At 36.5% G+C, this 19,744-nt stretch overlaps 4 protein-coding genes across 5 annotated transcripts in view; 1 reads left to right on the top strand and 3 right to left on the bottom strand.

The window, feature by feature from the left end:
* LOC110379452 (ankyrin repeat domain-containing protein 29) overlaps window positions 1-10,766 on the bottom strand; it is a 37,599-nt gene extending 26,833 nt beyond the window's left edge. Inside the window, exon 1 of the mRNA XM_049839545.2 lies at window positions 10,440-10,766. Coding sequence (XP_049695502.2) covers window positions 10,440-10,451 — 12 coding nt within the window. The 5' untranslated portion in view covers window positions 10,452-10,766. The remainder of the gene's footprint in view (window positions 1-10,439) is intronic.
* Window positions 10,767-11,090: 324 nt separating this feature from the next.
* LOC110369776 (zinc finger protein 433) overlaps window positions 11,091-19,744 on the bottom strand; it is a 37,342-nt gene continuing 28,688 nt past the window's right edge. Inside the window, exons 4-6 of the mRNA XM_021325324.3 lie at window positions 16,316-16,423; window positions 11,606-11,762; window positions 11,091-11,309 (exon numbers count right to left, since the gene is read on the bottom strand). Of these exons, the coding sequence (XP_021180999.3) occupies window positions 11,112-11,309; window positions 11,606-11,762; window positions 16,316-16,423 (463 nt within the window). The 3' untranslated portion in view covers window positions 11,091-11,111. The remainder of the gene's footprint in view (window positions 11,310-11,605; window positions 11,763-16,315; window positions 16,424-19,744) is intronic.
* Window positions 12,183-14,059, top strand: LOC110369743 (uncharacterized). 2 transcript variants are annotated; one of them, XM_049839546.2, is made up of 4 exons: window positions 12,183-12,294; window positions 12,527-12,799; window positions 12,928-13,228; window positions 13,320-14,059. In XM_049839546.2, the coding sequence occupies exons 1-4, from the start codon at window positions 12,280-12,282 to the stop codon at window positions 13,586-13,588; spliced, it is 858 nt and encodes a 285-aa protein (XP_049695503.2). In that variant the 5' UTR covers window positions 12,183-12,279; the 3' UTR covers window positions 13,589-14,059. The 2 variants fall into 2 exon arrangements, with proteins under 2 accessions (XP_049695503.2, XP_021180963.3); XM_021325288.3 differs by having other exon boundaries at window positions 12,928-13,231.
* Window positions 14,052-15,948, bottom strand: LOC110369742 (putative nuclease HARBI1). Its single transcript, XM_021325287.3, has 5 exons — window positions 15,301-15,948; window positions 14,941-15,209; window positions 14,690-14,845; window positions 14,442-14,598; window positions 14,052-14,371 (listed from the first exon to the last, which is right to left on the bottom strand). The coding sequence occupies exons 1-5, from the start codon at window positions 15,546-15,548 to the stop codon at window positions 14,122-14,124; spliced, it is 1,080 nt and encodes a 359-aa protein (XP_021180962.3). The 5' UTR covers window positions 15,549-15,948; the 3' UTR covers window positions 14,052-14,121.

Raw genomic sequence — 19,744 nt, 5'->3', positions numbered from 1 at the left:
ATCAGAATCATAACATGGAGAAAATATGCTTTAGTTTAATTTTCGTGCAAATAGATCTCTATCATTACTTTTGACCGTAATATTTTGGTATTTTTCATGTAATTAATTTATTTTCATTTGCCTACCAAGTGATATAAGTGCGCACTGCAGAGAGTTAATTATAGGACATTCAAATGATAACACTGGAACAAAGTACATTAGTTATGGGACACAATGCCTGAAAAAATATACATCTCATCCCGAATGAAGCCAAATTGAGTTACCAGTTACCACCGCCCACTTCCCCATAACATAATAGCGAGAAGGAAGCATATGAAACAGGATATTTAGAAATAGTACAAAAAGCTTATAAGGAAATTGCCTAAATGCTTCCCGTAGTAAAGTTAAAATGTTTGACCGACAGACGAGAACCATTAAAATGTTAGAACTAAAGTGTTTTACTGATTTATTACTAAGAAACTGTGTACTTCTTGTGAAATTTGAGAGCAAGTTTTTTTATGAAGTACTTGCAGAAATTTTAGTTTTAATGCGTAATGTCCATTTTCATCAACTTTTTTACGACCCACAGAACCAGAGGTTCCATAAATAATCTTCAGTATTAAATATTTGGTCATTGACTGTGCTAAGTGCGTCTCAATTATAAACAGATTGTTAATTGGGATCGCAGAACTACTCGAGGTTTGAACAGATTGCCTTGAATTCTGATTTATGACATGGTAAATGGAATGGAATGATAAAGAACGAGTTTTAAATTAGAATATTGCGAGTCTTCAATCAGTACGATCATTTAGAAGAACAGTGCAAATATAAATTAAGGTTTTAATTTTATTTCAGTTGAAGATTAGTTTCACAAGTTTTTGCTTACTACTATAACATTGGATTGGACCCTAATTTGCAATCGTCCCGGTTTTTTATTTCCCTCAAAAAGCCAACTACGCCAACATTTTGGCTTTTCCATGTAGCAATATCGTCATATAAAAAAAGACAAAGCAAACAAACAACCTTATAATGTAATTCTCAACTCCAATTTGCTGACAAATTGCTTCGGCAAGGTCGCCTGTCGCAGACGTTAATTTGATATCTGATAAAAAATACTTTGAAAGCGAAAGTCAACGTCAGGATATTTGGTACGAGACCGAAATACCCTACCACAGTTACAGGGAAAAAAAACTGAAATATAATGTGTTTTAGCGAAAAAAAAAACAAGTATTGATATGTACATGACGTGGTGATTAACCTACACCACAATTTCCTATCCGGTCGCCACCACTTAGGACCTACAACTTTTTAACTTGTTTCGTTCAAACCTAATTGAGAACTAAACTGCTCCTAATTTGCAATTAACTTGCTTAAAGAATGTCAACTTCAGCAAGAAAAATAATGTTGCTAGCAAGTTTTTTATAGGTGAGTAAAAAACTGGAAAGTACGTAACCATAGCTGATGGTTCACGCACGCATAATACCCTTGAAACCGTAAAAGGGTAGGAGCAGACGGGTCGATACGGAATGCGGCAGACGGGCTTTCATTCGGGTTTACTATTCAGGTGCATACTGTGTACACTGGCTTCCAGACTTTATTGCAATGAGGTTTGTTATGGTTATGGCCAAGGAGGGACTCTGTATAGTACTAGACTATGAGTTAACGTGGAGTCGTGAAGTAAATTCGTGTGATATAAAGAATATCCAGGGATACTAAACAGATGTGGGATTTTTGCATAAAATGAAAATCTGTAGAAAGTTAGAAACATGGCAATTCACAGTTGAACTACAGCTCGTAAATAATGTAATTGAATAAGGAAGACTAAACAAAAACACGCATAGTGATGTAACTCGATCTAGCGAGCAAGGTTCGCCGAAGGAAAACCGCTGTTTGACAAAGGCAGGGTCAAGTGTACATGTGGCAGCTACTTACCGTGGCGCGACATCGTATTAACTGGAAAAACACCTTTTTTGTACTTATATGTGGAAAAGATACATGGTATCGACTGCTGTATGTATGTACACAAGCAGAAAATAATATTGATGATACATTACGTGTTCTGTAGTCTAATGTTATGTGAAATATTTGTCTCGTTGGATTTTATTTAGCTTAAAGATCTAACGTTCTTTTAAAGATTTGCTCTTCAAGCTCTTGAAAACTCCTGACAGTAACGTTCGTGACATAACGTACAGCCATTTTGTATTCTACCCTGTTCTCAGGTCAAGTGGGCCCGACTGCTACTTACCATATGGCGACAAGGGGCGGAAAAACCCAAGGGTAGTGGCCTTTACTCTTTTGTTGACAAGTGGTGCTTTAAAATGCATTAGCCCGCCTTTATGGGGCTAGACAAATGTATGGCCTTTTAGTCTTTGTTCGAAGAAAAGACCAGATGTGTCTATTGTTTTAGCAGTGGGTGGCACTCAAATACTGTAGTTGAAGATGTTGTTTCTTTTTTGCAAATGGATTTCGGGTTTCTCTTTGATTTAGCCAAACTACCAAAACGATTCTTGAAACCATAGTTTTCGTGGATTTTAAATATTCTGTACTCATTCAGGATTTAATATAAATACAAATAAGCAACAACCACAAGTGCACACATTAACTTTTTTATGATATTCAACCTCTAAACGACTTTATTTAGCCCTTCAATTTAATTACACTTTACTTATTATTTTCTACTGAAATTCCATAACAAGAAAGGAAAACAAAACGTAATTACACAGGAAAATCCCATATAGGTAATCACCTGTTTCGTAGTAAAGGTAATCTTTAACCTCTGTATCGGAGGTAGTGACGTGAGGGTTAAAAATAAACTATTATGTTACTGCGGTCACGTTATCGCGGTTATGTTGCAGTTTGTAATCAAATGTTTATTTCTGTGTAAATATGTCATAGTTATTGATCTGGTTGTTTTGATTTAGTCTTTAATCTAGGTCGAAACGAAATCTGAAGCTTATTTATTAAAGATCTCGATGAAGTGACCTAAAGTGTTTTTTCGATAAGTGGTATGGTATATGTATTTTCTTTTGGCTGCAGGCAGCAGCAAGCAGGCAGTTAGTAGATATGAATTACCGAAGGATCATTTAAATGCCCGATGACTTCTATTTGTTCTTTAACATAGAATGATCTAGTCATCATTGCTTAGGTAGACAAACATCAAGGCTCATTATATACCAGACAGACTTAAGTGCCGCACTAATTAGATTTTAGTCATATTTCCAGCATTACTCATATACTTATCGGCAAAAAGTCCTTCAGTTACACCTATATAATTTACTGCCATGTGCAATCTAAAGATATATAAAAACTTGAATAGACACGCAATTATGCGCACGCAGTCTGGCGTAATGAGGAGATTCTTGATCGAGATATAATTTCAATCTTCGAGGGTAGCCTTGACCTGTTCAAATTGAAATGACCCAAATTGGTTTGGCTGGAAACACGGGCAAAACTTGCGCCTGCTTAAAATGTTGCTAAGGGTCCATTTTCTTAATTTTGAAAGATTTTGTACGACTTCTGGGAACTTAGTAAGACTTTCTTAACTTGCTCATCGCCCTTCTTGAGAATTTACCTCATTTGCCTCTATCTTGTGGACACTATTACGCCCATAAGGATAACCATGATGAAACTTATGATGACCTTTCCCAAGGTATAAGTAGTATCTTCAAATTAGTTAATTTCTTTTACCGTCAAGGGATTTATTAATGCTGTTTCATGTACTACTTACGTATTTACATTTCAGTGTGTTACCCATTTACATACAGTGGGTAACACAGACGTAGGTAAAAGCTAATTTGCAATAAGTGAGCGTGATTGATTGTGATGGATGACAAACCGCGTTGCAGTCGCCTGTACTGAATATAAAGTGATGTAAATCAGAAACGCTTGCATAATTTTCATCACATTTTCATAATGTTTATCGGATGTTCTTTCTTGGAATAGTTCGAGATCTTTCTCTTATGTCATTAAAATTATCCTTGAGTATAAATTAATTTTACATTCGAAAATTTTTGAGACATCCCCATTTTCATGTTTCCAGATTGTCAATGGTTTTATTGTATTTAAATTTATTCCAGCCAACTCGACACAGGTAAGAATCAAATGCCTGCCATGTGTCATAAAATGACCGTTTTGCCCCGGCTTTTCATATTTCTGTCCAAAGGGTACCTAAGTCGTTAACCTTTGCGCCATATTGCATGTGTGTTTCCAATAAGAAATAGTTGTTCGTCTGTACTTACAAGAAACAAATGCCTAAAGTCTAAAGACGAAGTATGGAAAATCCCAAAAATATATTTCGGCTAGCTACACATTGAAACGAAATTATTCCTTTTCGAATATTGATTTCGGAAATAATTTAGAAAACTTTTTAGATAAAATAGAGCCAGTATTTATTATGGGCCTATTGCCCTAGGTTGGGATTGTTGGGAATAAACAATTTAGAATCACAACCGCCAATTCGCATCCCAGATTGTACCCTCATGTGGGGCAACGTTAATCAGGTCAGCAGCAAAACTGGTACATTACCAATCACGAGAATGACTTCACAGTCACTTCTAAAAATATCCGTCACAGCATACATTTGTCAACTAGATTACAGATTATGACCAGTTCATGTAGAACGATTTGTTTTACAAATCGGTTTAACACCACGTCTCCATATTTGCATACAAATAGATCTATGACGTCATGAATCATAATTGAATTGCTTTCAAGTCAATAGGTTTGGAATGTTGTTTCAGTATTTCTGAGCATCTGCTTATGATCATTGAAATTACAAAGAATATTTCTAATCACCTTAGACTTTAGACAGATTTGTAATGGTAACAATAATGAAAATATCTGCTTAGCCTATGATTGGGTCGGCTTCCAGCCTTATCGAATCCAGCTTGTTAGAGTACTAGGTGTTAACATAGAGAGAATCTTAGAAGGTTGATTATGTGTCTACTAACTGACAAAATCTGTTACATATTTCTTATAATGTATGTTTAAATATTTAAGTATGATTGCAGCATTTTTTTACTTCCATTCCATTTCCAGCATATTTCCACGTAAAAGATAAGTATCTGGGAAGCGGTACATGAAGTAAGTAATTCTCTTTAAGCACCTCTTACCGGTTTGCCAACACGCGTAATAGTTGCGTTTACCTGCGTTTAAGACGAGCGTTGTGCAATTTTACATCAGGTTTAGTTTGGGTGGGTCTGCAGACATTTGAATTTTTAGCACTAAGTGCGTGCGATACCTGATTTCCTTGGAGATTGCTTAAATCAGAATGGAGCCACTTTCAAATAATTTAGGCGTGGCAGAGATACTGGGATACAAGTCCTAGTTGAGATTGAAATGTGTAGCCTTTTTGGGCGGTACATTTGTACATCTAACTAAAATCTTATACTAGTAAAAATATTAACAGTCCTGTCTACTAGGAGCTAAACGATGTCGCCAGCTACTTCGCGAAGAACTTCTAATTGTAGTGTACTGCAATTATACAGGCAGTGTTAAACTGCAGGTCAATTAGACTTGACTGTCTTGTAATCTATGGGTAAGCATTGCTTCATTAACGAGCCAGTAATAACTACTTCTCTATGTTGCTCGACAACTATCGGTTTGAGTTCGAAAGAGATAGACAGCAATTTTATAGTTAGGGATATTTAACACCTAATAAATGTTCACGTGTTGTTCTTTTAAAACTAAGAAATACTTTCCAAAGGAGTTGGTTTCAAAATTTTATCGACCGTAAGGCCGTTACACAACAGACCACTTATTGACCCTTGGGAAAAGCAGGCATACAATAGCAATACTGAACAAAGGTTCTGTAACTTCGCATGTCAGCCGTGTAATTAGGGAAAGTGGTAAAGCTAATTACAGTTCATTAAAACCCGCTTGTCAATTAGATGAGTTTACTGCTTCCGGTAAGTGGCGGTTGAAATGGCGTTGTGAGCAAATTGCAATGCACGACTGCCCATAACTAAGGACCTATGGATAGAGGGATGGTTTTAAGTGTCTACTTACCCAGCCGCCATTAGGTATGGCAAGAACTTAACAAGGAATATGCGTCACATCTTCTGTTCAGACGTCGTCAGGTTGTGGCGCATTTCAGGGATTAGCATATGCCTGACTATAGTCTTTAGGTGCGGTTTAAGTAACATTTGAAGCCCCACAACTATCAAGGCTATTAAATATCATGATAGGTTTCCGAACACGGAAGTTTACACATTCCTGAGTCAAAGGAGAGAAAAGTAATAAATACTTCAGCGCGTTTGGTATATTCAAGATTATAGGTAAAAGCTCTTCAACAACAACAAAAGCTTTTAGAAAACTTCTAGTAGAATTTTCGAGGTGAATAAAATAAGAGAATATTCGGAATGAAAAGCCTGTCAACTGGGGTCAAAACACATAAGTTATTTACGCTCCATAAAGCCGTGGAGCCGTCTCACGTCTAGCCGGGTTACGGTCTTATAAACAAGACCACATAGCTCGCTCATGTGCTTCTAATCTCCGTTATGAACTGTATGTGTATTCAATACTGTTCGCTCCGGTGCGTTTGTTAGAATTAGTCTTACTCAACATTGCAGTTAACGTGCAATTCACGTTGATTTGTGATGTTTAGCGGTCGTGGCTGATAAATGAGTTGAGGAGTTAATGAAGTATGTACTGACTATTTTTATAGACGGATGTCCTCTAGATTGGCAACAACAAAAATACTTATTGTTAAAACTTAGGTCATTTCTGCTGCAATCTAAAATGCATTCGGTACAGAATCACGATCAGGGCATGCTTCTTATTACCATGAATAACATACACAATCCCATTAGGTCACACATTTAAAACCATAAATGCTACGGTTTAATTTGCAAAACGAACTAAGATTACGTATTTATACCACCATTCTATTGGGATCGTAACATTTGTAATTGGCTATAGCTTTAATGGGCCATAACTTATGCAAATAGCCGTCGAACGTGACGTCATAGTTTATATTATTGATTAGTTATCGCGGAACTGTAATTAAATGTCTTCAGTTGCTAGATTTATACCTTAAGGAAGGGAATGTTCTTAAAGATGGTTTGAACGAGACATAACGTTGGACAGAATTCCGTGACGTCTGGTTTTTATATCCGAGCTTTTATTTTATTACACTGGTCCTTATTATTTTCTACCTTAACATTTCATTGATTCAATTAAAGAATTATGCCCAATTTTCTTTTACGACCAAAAATATTTCAGCTTTAACAAAACTTAACCTTTGACAATATCGTTTGAAAAATCAAAGCCATAAGTCACAGCTGGTTATTTATACCGTCTAGACCTAAATCCAGACAGGCTGGGCTGCAGCGGATGAATACTTAAACAGATTATATTTAGTTCAGACGCTAACTGTCGCAGTTATGGGAGGGGTTTCAAAATGTGGAGAAAATAGAATCTGGTAAATCGCTATTGAAGTTCCGCTGTGAATGTGTTGAATTTCTTTATGGAACATTTAGTTGTTATTGCTTGTTGTTACAGTTTTATGGTCGATGTGAGTCTGTGGTTGGTATTTTCAGTGTTACAAGAAATCGGGTCATTGGTTCGGAGTTATGAGGAATTTGAATGACATCTAGACTGTATGTCTACAGGCTCGCCAATAAAATGTTATAGCATGACTATATCATGACATACTAAACTTTATCGATTGTCGTAAATGAGCAGTAGATTCTTGTGCAAGTTGTTCATTCTTTCTATTTTTCTTGTCATTTCGATATTAAACATGCTGGATACGGACAACGTCCACATTTAGCAGCCATTGCCATTAGGACGGCCTCCACTTTAGTTTTCAACCTAAAATCCAATAGGGCAATATCTAAGGCCAGGTAGCTGTAGGCATTATACCCTGGCATAATGATCGGGAAAGCCTTGACCCTCGCTATCTATCGCATATCTAGTAAAGACGTAACTCTAGGGAAACACAGCAAGGTGTACTTTTGTAGATATTTATGTACATTGCGAATGTGTGTATGTGTACATACGATGTCTGGCCGGTTCCCATTAAAGGTCGCAGTGTAAAGTGATATGTGGCTGCAGACTAGCAGCTGTGGCCCACTTTCTTCGTCTTTTACAGCCGGGAAACAAGTGTTTTTTTGTCTTTTAACCAACCTACTTCGAGTTTTGTGCCAGTGTTTAAAGTTGGAGATGCAATGAAACTTTTTAAAGGGGTAAATAAGGGTATTTGCGATATTGAAACAAGGGTTGAAGTTGTATAGATCGTTTTCGAACTAAGAGGTCAGAAACGTTTAATAGTTTGTATTGTTTAGGACCAAGATGCTTGCGGAGAAAACAATTCGATTTCAGAATAACTGCAAATTGAACTTTAGAACCGTCCATTTTCTAAATTGGCATCTACTGATTACTTTTGCTGAATTTAATGGTTCCTTATGGCAATGCAACCTCAACTTGGTGAATAGGCACTACTCTGTTACGAAAACCAGTTAAATAGACGAGAGCTAAAAGTAGTCATTATGTCATTTATTCTACGGCGCTCTGTGGTATTATACCACAATGATAATGATAGTAAATGACGCTACACGGGTTTAGAATGGACATACGTAACTGAAGTTAATTCTAGAATTTTTGTATGGACGTAAAAGGAGTGGATATTTTGAGCAGAAAGCTTGGAAAGACTGCCCTTAAGACTGGTTCTTGAGGACTGTCCTTTGTTTTGATGTTCTAATTTATATCAGCCTTCTTTAAATTTCAGTTTCGACGAAAAAACAACTGAACATCGAAAAGAGAATCACGTCCGCATCTCTCGTTCTAGAAAATTCAAAACCGTCATTTTAACGCCAATTTTAATTGACGTCATCGTGATGATATAGCGAATCTCGACCACCCTTGGTTCAGTGACATTACAACTGGTCGGGCGGGTTCCAGCCTTGCCGCCGGCGCGCTAAATATGGTCTGTCTTCTGCACCAACCGGTTTGATGCATTCGCTATTAATTGCTGGCTTTTGTCAAGATTATGCTGTAATTATGGAATATATGGGACAATGTTACTTTTTTGTGCAGGTCATGCTTGCTTTTTTATTCAATTTTGGGTCTATCATGTTTTTGCAATGAATGAGATGTGGACTTCCAGTAAAGACTAAAACTAATCTAGTAATTTTATATCAATTTCTACTTGATATTCATATTTAATTCCTCATATAAGATCTGGTATTAGGATAATACAAGAGCTGGAACTGCAACAAGTAAAACCTTTTCTGGGGTGGTATATAATCTTTCTGGAGACCAGAAGAAACTAGTATAGAGCTATTTCAAAGGAATTTTTAGTTAGTCAAAGATAAAAACGAATGATTCAAGTGCAGCACTAAGAGTAGTTGATGCTGGTAAAAAAAATCAATTTTTAAGTTCTCTCTTTTCAATAAATAAATCAGCTATTCTATCAAACCTTAAACTTTTAGAAGCATAATAAGAAAGTAAGTAAATATTTATGAGGGGGCTAGTAAATAGTCCCCGACAGACAAACTACCGAATCATTACATTGTCCCATCCTTGACCTACAGTGTGGTAATAAAAGCAAGTCATGTTTATTTTTATGTTATCTGCTGACATGACATAGAGAACAGTGTACCTATTGTTTCTTTTTTTGCAGATTATGTGGAAATTATATTGCAGAGTGTATTGGAGGAACAATTACATATTTATTGAATTAAATATTATTTTAAATATTGTAAATTGCAACATATTTTTATACCTACAGTCGTCAGATACCTACATAGGTAGGTACTAAATGTTACAAAAATAATAATCCTCTTTGTGTTAACTACTTTATTTGCTTTACTCATCAAAGTAAAAATAAACAGAACCTTTTGTTTCCTTGAATAACTGTCTATTTGTTTTATTGTGATGCAGAATTTGACCTTCAGATTGCATTGCATTGTTGCACCAGTGACAATGTCTGCAGACTATTTTTTACAAGCAAACTAATGCAATGAATAGTCTGATAATTGAATGTAATTGTTACAATTTTAAATTAAGAACATTAAACATTTTAAAGTAACTATAACACAAAATACAATATGTGGGTATTGTACTGAATTATTATCATTCTGTTATTTTTTTTAATAACAGTCCCATTTTATTTGCAAAATATATAAGTACCAGCCACACATGAGGATTTCAGGGATTAGGAGTAATAATTGCAGCAATAATAATAAATTATTATACGTAGACGTCTTAGGGGCGACACTTTTTTTTCATATTTTATGAGTCGTTTTTTAAACTTTAAGCAATAAAATCGGTTTGGCACATAACTACCTAGAATTTAATGTATTGTCTAAATCATAAAAATGCGATAATGCAAAAAAAAATACCGATAAAGTGACCCTCACTTCGTCAAAAGGGTAAGCTGCCCACGCGAAAATTTAAATATAGAACGAACCCGACCGGTTCCTGTAATATTACAAGTAATCAATAATTTCAGCACTCACCTTCAGCGACATTATGGATGTGAATCGATTTCCAGCACTCCACGTGAGTTCAAACAGTCATAATTCGTAAAATTACAATAATACACTGCACTATTTATTACGATTATTTACTGAACACATTTGCCTAAAAAAATACCATATCACGCATTACGTAACTGAAGCTATAAACTTATTTTTTATTTACAATTGTTTGTGTTAATATTGTCGCGGTTACAGCTAAAGCGGTTGGGTATTATTTTTGTCGATCACGAAGAAACGAACACACGTCAACGAGATAACGTCGTATTTCCGACTCTGTGTGATTTTTTCCCTCGCTCGCGGAGTTGCGCGCGTTTGACAGCAGGAGAGCGCGTTCCAGGTAGGTTCACTTCAGTTAGTAGACAAGAATTTTAACTTGCAGAGTGTAGTCAAGTGTAGTACATCTAGTCTTGTTTTATTTGAAGTATTAATATTATTATAATTTAAAGTTAATGACTAATTAACAATCACATAATTTAGCCAGAGCTGTAGATCTTAACTACCATTACTTCGGAAACTTGGTCCTGTGGTTGGGAATGTGACGTGCATGTGGGTCTTGTGATAGAAAATCATACACTTAAAAAATAATTTAAGAAATTAAGAAACTTTATTTATTTTTACGTTCATGTTAGTTTTAAAATTATTCATGTCATATTATTTCTTATCACCGATCATAAGGTGCATTTTAACAGCTTCAACAGCAGTCTTTGAATCATATTTATGGGCATGGGCCATAGTTAGATGGGCACGAAGTTCCATAGCTGTGTTTGTGTTGTAAGGACACAATCGGCAATGATAGAGATATAATCCTGGATGCCGGCCACTCCGAAGAACATGTTTGCGTAGATTTTCCTAGAAGGAAAAACAATTTTAAATGTATTATACTGAATATAACATGCAGAAGACAATATTATGCTGTTTCAAGTATATCTTCATGAAATACTTTGTATAATTTAAATGCCGGTACCTATGCGGGCGGGTATAACAGTGGGGTATAGAATAATGTTAAATCGGCGTTACTAGTGCCATCTATTGTGAAGATATTCAACTTAAAAAACTTAGTCGCTTTGCAAAGAAATACATGAATAAATAGATACTAAACACATTATTTTAGTATCCCATGCTTATAACATGTTATATTTTCTTACCAAACTTCCACAAGTAAAGGTGCAATGAGGACAGCCGTAAGGTTTGACTCCTTGGTGGCATAGCATATGCCGCTTCATGTGGCTCGCTTGGTCTGTCTTGAACGTACACAGATGGCACTCATGATGTTTTATGTGCTCCCCGTGGGTTCTGCGATGTCTGAAATCGAAACATCCAATGAATATTTATCCATTTTAATATTATTGCATTGTCGGAATTATATAAGACATTTTGCGGGTTAGTTATGGCTCCCTCCTTGCTATATGCAATCTTTAGTTAAAGATTATTTTTAATCCAGATTATGGCGATCCGTCGATCGATCTTGAATCTGGGTTTGAAATTCCGACTAATCCCTAAAAAAATGACTAGCGTTTCATTCTACGCACCTGTAGACAACAACGTTACTCACAAAATTGCGTAATGTTTCAATAAACCTTTATTTTATTTGTACCAAAACATAGACAAAAATAGTTCATCTTTTATTCATACTTTTATAATATTTCGAATATTTTGTTTATAAATCTTTAAAACACAATTCCAAAGATCTACTAACATGCGTAAACTGATGTGCTTTGATGGTTGACAAATGACATGCCAAATGCCAATATGACAGTAACTCATGTTTGGCTCAAGCCACAAAACATTGTTGTTGTAATTGTTTATAGGAATAATTAAAATGGAATCCGAAAGTGTAAGTAAAATATACATTTAGATAGGTAATTGAATAACTATGGGTAAATAACTTCATCGATTGCATTACGACATTTTGCTGTAAAATTTATTTGTTTATGTTATCACAAACACATCTATCATTACAGCAGGCACACAATTTCCTATCGCGGTAGTGCGGTAGCATATTTCTTTTCTATCAAAATAAGATGATTCTCCAAGAATAATCAAAAATGTTGTTGCATTTGTTTTAGGATTTCTCTCATTCTAAAATAAAAGGTCTTTCAAGAGAGGAGACAAAAGTGTTGCTCTCCTTAATTGAGGGGAGCAAAGTAATCAACAATAGAAAGACCAATGCCTCCACGAACAGAAAGAAGACAGAGGAATGGGACCGCCTCACTGACACCTTTAATGCAACTATTCCTAGTACCTGTCGCCGTACACCACAGCAACTGCGTCTCAAATGGGAGAATCTAAAGAAAAACGCAAGAAAGCGCAGTACTCAAATAAGGATGGCACGGCTCAAGGTGGGTTAATAAAATTCCTACTTCTTCTTGACAGTATTTGGCAGGAATCCATCTATGACATCAGGATGAAGCTGAAGTTCAAGTTGTGATGTGAAACAAGCCAAGTTCATAATTACTTATTCTTTCAGACTGGAGGCGGGCCACCTGTCTACTTCCCTCCAGACGAGGTTCTAGATCGGGTGTCAGCCTTGCTAAGTTCAGCAGGGGAGGGCCTAAATGTCAGTCTTGGTGGCGATGCAGTCATGTCAGACAATGGCGACAATTCCAATGATGTCAGTGATGGTGGCGAGAATGGCCAGAAAACTACCCATGTATATCTTAATAACAATCCAACAACTAATGAAAATGAACCCAGCACATCAAAACCAGGCAATGAAGAAATGGATGATGTTCTGCAGACAATTCTGAAAAAACTTACAGACACAAGTGGTGGTAATAAATACTTTTATATGTTGTATACTTTGTTTTTAAATGAAAAGCTGTTTACATGAATTGATGAAATAAAACTTTTTTTTAACAGGTGTGAAGCGCAAATCAACTTCAGTAGATGGGACCCTAGCAAGAAATACTGCCATAGCAGAATATTTTATTACAAAAAAGAAGTTGCTAGAAATCAAAATTGAAAGCAAAAGTTTAGAAAAAGAAAAAACATTTTTAGATAATGAAAGAACAAAAATAGAACTTGAAAGATTTAAATTAGAAAATGAGAGATTTAGACTAGAAAATAACAATCTTAAGTTGGAAAATGAAAACTTGAAGTTAGAAAACAGTAGACTAAAACATTATTAAGGAAATGCATTTTAAATATTGGTGATAGTACAAATAAAAGTTGTGGCGAAGCCACTAAGCAGTGGTTAAAGCACCTGCCACTCAGGTACAAGCCCCTTTACAGATCAGGCAAGTACCAATGTGTACTTTCAGCCTGTATGTAGCTAATTAGACAGAAAAAAAGTTGAGGAAATCACAAATCCACTTTGAGCAAGCAGTTTGAGGGTTTGTGCATTAACACTCATTTCTTCTCTGTATGAGGTGACGCTAGCGTAGTGGGACAATAAAAAGGCTGATAAAAATGTAGTCCCTTAGGACTGGAAAAGCCTACAAAGGCTGTTGGCCTATTTTTTTTCTTTTACCAATGGTAGAGTTACATTGTTTGCCTCCACACCAAGCCCAAATTACTTGGGAACAGGGTAGGAAGAAGTTTATATTTTGTGTTAAGAAATGTGATGGTATTGTAAATAAAGTTGACATTCAATATAAAAATAGCTTTTTATTTACAAAATTTTACACTTTATACAGTTTGCCACTAGTTAACAAGTTCATTTTTAAAAAAAGTTTGCTATTAAATGTTGCCTGTTCCTTAGATCATTTTCTGAACTCTGGATGTTTTCTGCAGTTGCAGCTATTTCATTTTCATCTGGCAATTCAACCTCTGGGGGTACATCCTCAATGTTGTGGTTAATACAAATATTGTAAAGTACTGCTGTCGCAATTATAACTGCTTGTATGTTATCTAGTGACAGCCTCATGGTCAGTGAAATTACTGGGAAACGTCGCTTCCAGACTGCAAATGCCCTGGAAAAAAAATGGTATTACATGTCTAATAATTTTTTATTTTATTATTTAATCAAAGTATTCTATATACCTTCCTATGGCACGTCTTGTTTGAATGTGGGCTTCATTATACCTTACTTCTTGAGCTGTTGACGGGTTGTACACAGGTGTGAGCAAATAAGGTCGGTTTGGATATGAATTGTCACCAAGTAACCAACAATTTCCTAGAACACCATCATCACACTGAGCTGGAATAAAGTAAAGTAATAAATTAAGTTATTTAGTGACAATTTTATGATAATATATAATTTTTTTAGAATAGATTGGTACCTCAATTACCTCGTAATACAGAATTATCGAAAATAGTAGATTCATGTGCCGAACCAGGCCATTGAGACACAACGTTTAATAATTTGAGGTCTGCGTCACATACAGCCTGGACATGAAATGAGTAATATCCTTTACTATTTCTATATTCCTCACCCATTGTTGAACCTGAAACAGGCAATAAATTATATATAAGTAGTATCACTAGATAACTCAGTTGTATATCAATTGATTAATCAATTTTGATTTATGTATGTACTTACTTGGACATTGGATTGGTACATGTGTACAGCCAATGACACCACATACTCTGGGAAACTGAGCTATATTATAAAAATCTAGTGTAGTTCTGGCATGTAGATTTATATATTTACTGTACAATCTAGCTAAGACAGTAGATATGTCAGCCACTATTCTACAGGCTGAAGATTGTGATACTCCAACAAACTCTGCCACTGACTTGAGCATTGCACCCAATGCATAGAATCGAAGAGCCAGTAGAAGCTGATGCAAGGGTGGTATGCCATTATTTCTGAAAATAACAAATAAGTTGTAAGGTAAAGTACTCACTATAGCGTAAGTTGAAAGTTTTAGTGCAAAATATTAACAACTTCTTTACCTACCGCCTTGATTTCACTTTGACGAATGGCATTATTTCATTTAAAAGTGACTCTACCGATTCTTTGTTCATCCTGAATCTGAACGTAAATTCAGCGTCGCTTAAACTTGCCATAAAGTCTGTCCTTAGGAAGGATTTGGAAAGTTCAACGAATGCAATTTCACCACAGTCGCCTTCATCATCATCCCAGTCTGATAACTGTGCCAGTACTTGAAGATCACTGTCGTCGCTATCACTGCTTGATGAATCCATAATCACACAATATAAAACAACAACGATTTGTAAAATATCTAACCTAGCAACAATCCGATTTTTTATATTTTAACTATCGATAGCGTAGATGAACTATCCATCCTACGATGAATAGAAGGCAATTATTATTGGATACTAAAGAGTCGCCGTAAATAAAAACAAACGGTTGCCCGGTTGGTATGTAAACATGTAATATGTCAATCTAGAGTTTGACACTTGAAAGACAGATCAGTACCAGTACTGGGAAATGCAATCACTCATGAGTACAGCGCATTAATTAATCTGAGATTGCTGCTCAGATAGAAATCGAGGATTGCTCCGTGGATCACCATTACTTAGATGGATTAGGTTCGGTTTTCTTTTTCCTTTCCCATTATTGTTTATCAGATGATTACCCGTGTAGATGGCATTACTTTTTTTTGTTTACCATTGTATACCACTGAAGTTTTTATTAATGATTATGATGGTTTTCAGGATGGTAGATCTACAGAGACCGCAGCAAGCAGCAAAATATGGATTGTAATACTATTTCAAAGACTACAACCTTTTGTGGCGCCATCTATTATCGAGTAGAAATATATAAATAGACGATGAAGAACAACGGATACTTCGCAACACGTCTCTACGTATCATACTAAGTGGTTTGTATCTTACAACAGAGATGTCACTGTTCTCATTTTCTTTTTAACTAATTAAATTGTGTGCAAGTTGTGTAAAAGAACACGTCATAATTTATGTAATACTAATGAGTAGTAATTTGTACTTACTTGGCAAGTTGACTAGAATTGCTGGCCACGAATGTGCACTGGTCATGAGGACATCGACGGGCGGTGCTTGCATTCGCGCAAGTACTGGAATGACGCGACAATGCTGTCCTGAAATCAGAAAATGAAACAACATCTTTAGTAGGTTTTAAGTTACTGAAACGCAAAACAATAGGATCATATTATTGATTGTCAATCAATTTAGGATTCCATAAGTAATAATTATTGTATTTTTCCTACCATAAATCAAGGCGATCTGTAAAGTTTACAAAAAAAAATCGTATCTTATAGAACGCACGTTGCTACTTATGTCACAGATTACTAAATAGTCACTACCCTATGTACCTATAGATTCACTTACACGTTTCAAAGATTCTAAGTAAATTAAGTATCTAAATTCACCTATATTCACTCAAACTCAATACCAAAACAAAATTCAAAGACGATCGTCAACATAAAGCAGGCGTTAGTTCTAGCAGTAATTACTCGAGTCTAGCGGCTGCTAGCAGTTAGCGAGGACGGGAATGTGATGGGACGCATTCGGCTGTATTTATGGCATCGCTCCGAAGTGGCCAGTGCACTCTCGAAGTGGAAGGAATTCATGCTTTTTGTAGGTACTGTACTTGAATATTTTCTTAAGTTCTTGTATTAGGTATACCTACAGTTTAATTCTTGTAGTCTTTTCTTTACTATTTTATAAGTTTGAGTAAAAAAAAAACTGGAAGTGCTAATCTGCTCAAAGCATGGAGAGGAAAACATTTTTATGTTATCTCTCAGGCTTAATAAAAGTACTAAATTACTCCTTATTTTCGATACTTTTGTTTAGAAAACCACTTCTTTGCTTCGATACAGATTAATTAGTGCACTCTGTTTAGGTAAACAATATCTATCGGGAAACAATATTGTCAGAGTAATTCATTTAAAAATTATCATCATATGATGACTTTCCGATAGTAAATATTTTTCCCATCCATCTTCCGAGCCTTTTCCCAACTATGTTGGGTTCGGCTTCCAGTCTAACCGGATGCGGCTGATATTAAATGTTTTTCCAGTTTAAATAATTAGGTAAACATAAATTAACCTTACATAGGTATAGTTACAACATATATACAACGCGCGGGTAACGCCTACACGGACGGGTAACGCTCCCGATTAATATTCGTATAAATTAGTTAACGGTGGCTAAAAAGCTGTAAAATGTGTTTAAATTGAACTTTATAAGTCAATTTACGCGTAGACTATGGAGTACAGTGATAGTTTTGTGGAATTCTAACATTTTATAACAATTTTCTGTGGTATAACAAGTGCAGTGACAATAAACAATTCGCGGGTGGCGCGAAGATTCGAGCTGCGCGTCGCGTCTTTCACTCTCGCGGGAATACACCATCTCTTGCTCGCACAGTGAGCCGCGAATTTATGCAAAATGAATTGTATTGCGTGCGGTGGAGAACCCACGGCCGGAGAGCTAATTAAATGTAATGGATGCAAAGCTGGATACCATTACACATGCGCGAATATTACTAAGGCTGCATTTACTGAAAGTCAGGTACAATTGAGACGTACTTTCAAGTGCGATTCCTGCTCTAATGTGACCCAGAGAGTGCGCATAACAGACGACACTCCAGTACGTGGTGTTTCTGCTGCAACTACTAAATTACGAGAAATGAACAAATATCCCGAAAGAACTGCCTCTCATGCAGAATCGTGGACATCGGAGCAGATAGTAGAAAAAGTTAATAGTGCGATTTTAGCTAAATTAAGTTTATTTGAGTCAACTATTTTACAAGAAATTAAGGATACTGTGGCTACGCTTGCATTAGAGAATAGTAAACTAAGACAAGAATTGAATGCAGCAAATATGAAATGTATTTCGTATGAACAGCAAATTAAAAATATGGAACTCGAGAGGCAGATATCAAGTCGACAACCCACTGTTTCGAGTGTTTCATCATGTGATACCTGCGTAAAGGTAAATAACATCGAGCTCATGTCTAGATCGGCCGCGGCCGCCGCGACTGCGAGCACACCTGCAGCGGCCGTGCCCCCGCCCGCGCCCGCACCTCCGCCCGAGACAGCGCGCCCGGCACGAACTACTTATGCGGCGGTGGCTAGTAAAGCAGCGGATTCTAAAGTTAATGATAATGGTTGGGTTGAAGTCAGAAGTAAATGGAGAAATAATTCTATAAAAAGAGGAGGTAATAATAACTCCATTGGATCCTTGAAGGCAGTCGAGCGTAAAAAGTTTCTACATGTATGGAGATTAGAAAAAAATACCACAGAAACCGACTTGAAGGAGTACGTCAAACAAGTACTAGGAGTGGAAGACGATTCTGGCATATATGTAGAAAAATTAAAACCGAAAACAGAAAGAGATTATTCTTCTTTCAAGATAGGTATCACGATAACTAATTATGAGAAGCTCTGTGACCCAGAGGCATGGCCAGTAAATGTAGAATATTGTGAGTGGATTTGGTTTCGACCCTCAACCAAACCAACTACGAGTACAACCCAGTAAACATTTAAATATTAATATTCTATACCAAAATGTGAGAGGAATGAGAACGAAGACTACGCAATTTCTATCTTTGTTAGAATCATCAGGCTTTGATCTATTTTCGATCACGGAATCTGGTCTCAATGAAGGTATTCACGACGCAGAATTTGTGCTCCCGGGGTATCAAATACTCCGCTGTGACCGTGCTGACGGGCGTAAACAAGGAGGCGTATTTTTAGTGGCCACACCGAGGTATGAGTTAAGGCGAGTGCCTTTGCCAATTGATATAAATATTGACAAACAAAAATTCGAACTCATTTGTGCTACTGTGTACCTAAAAAGCCGTTTTTTATTTGCTTGCTGTACTGTTTATATACCACCTAATACAGACGATAACGAATATTCATTGTTGTTTAACATATTGGAACAATTATGTTTAAAATATAAAAATAGTTTAATTATACTGGGGGATTTCAATCTCTACTCATGCAATAATAACATTTGTAATTATTATGAATATTTCAAAGCCTTTTGTGAATTCATTCAGTATAACGCGGTACCTAATTGTCACGATAGACAGCTGGACTTGGTATTGGGTGTGAGTGGGTACGTGTCGGTGAGTGCAGCGGACGAGGGCCTGGAGCCCGTGGATGCGTATCATCCCCCGCTGGCCGTCAGTGTGGACATCGGTGCGCGCGCTCCGTCCGCGCGGCCGCGGCGCTCGTCGTCGCCGCCGACGCCCCCCCGCGCGCCTCCCGCGCACTGCTCTCCTACGCCTCGCGATATTACATCACCTACACAAGCTTCGTTACCGACGCACGCTTTTTCGGTGCCTAATAGTAAAGTGCCTAGATGGAATTTTAGTAAAGCTAACTTTAGTTTATTGTATGATTTATTAGGTAAAATAGACTGGAGTGAGTTGTACTGTTCACAGGACG

Source organism: Helicoverpa armigera, chromosome 9 (assembly GCF_030705265.1).
Source record: "Helicoverpa armigera isolate CAAS_96S chromosome 9, ASM3070526v1, whole genome shotgun sequence".
Classification (NCBI taxonomy): domain Eukaryota; kingdom Metazoa; phylum Arthropoda; class Insecta; order Lepidoptera; family Noctuidae; genus Helicoverpa; species Helicoverpa armigera.
Note: the sequence above shows the minus strand (reverse complement) of the source record. Positions and strands in the feature narration are given on the sequence as shown.

Bases quoted from the DNA above. Each gene is read 5' to 3' on its own strand.
- LOC110369743 (XM_021325288.3), top strand. The intron at 12,800-12,927 runs GTGGGTTAATAA...TTATTCTTTCAG, and splicing joins TAAGGATGGCACGGCTCAAG to ACTGGAGGCGGGCCACCTGT. The intron at 13,232-13,319 runs GTAATAAATACT...TTTTTTTAACAG, and splicing joins ACTTACAGACACAAGTGGTG to GTGTGAAGCGCAAATCAACT.
- LOC110369742 (XM_021325287.3), bottom strand. From the start codon at position 15,548: ATGGATTCATCAAGCAGTGATAGCGACGACAGTGATCTTCAAGTACTG. The intron at 14,599-14,689 runs GTAATTGAGGTA...ACTTTATTCCAG, and splicing joins CGATAATTCTGTATTACGAG to CTCAGTGTGATGATGGTGTT. The intron at 14,372-14,441 runs GTATATAGAATA...TTTTTTTTCCAG, and splicing joins ACAAGACGTGCCATAGGAAG to GGCATTTGCAGTCTGGAAGC.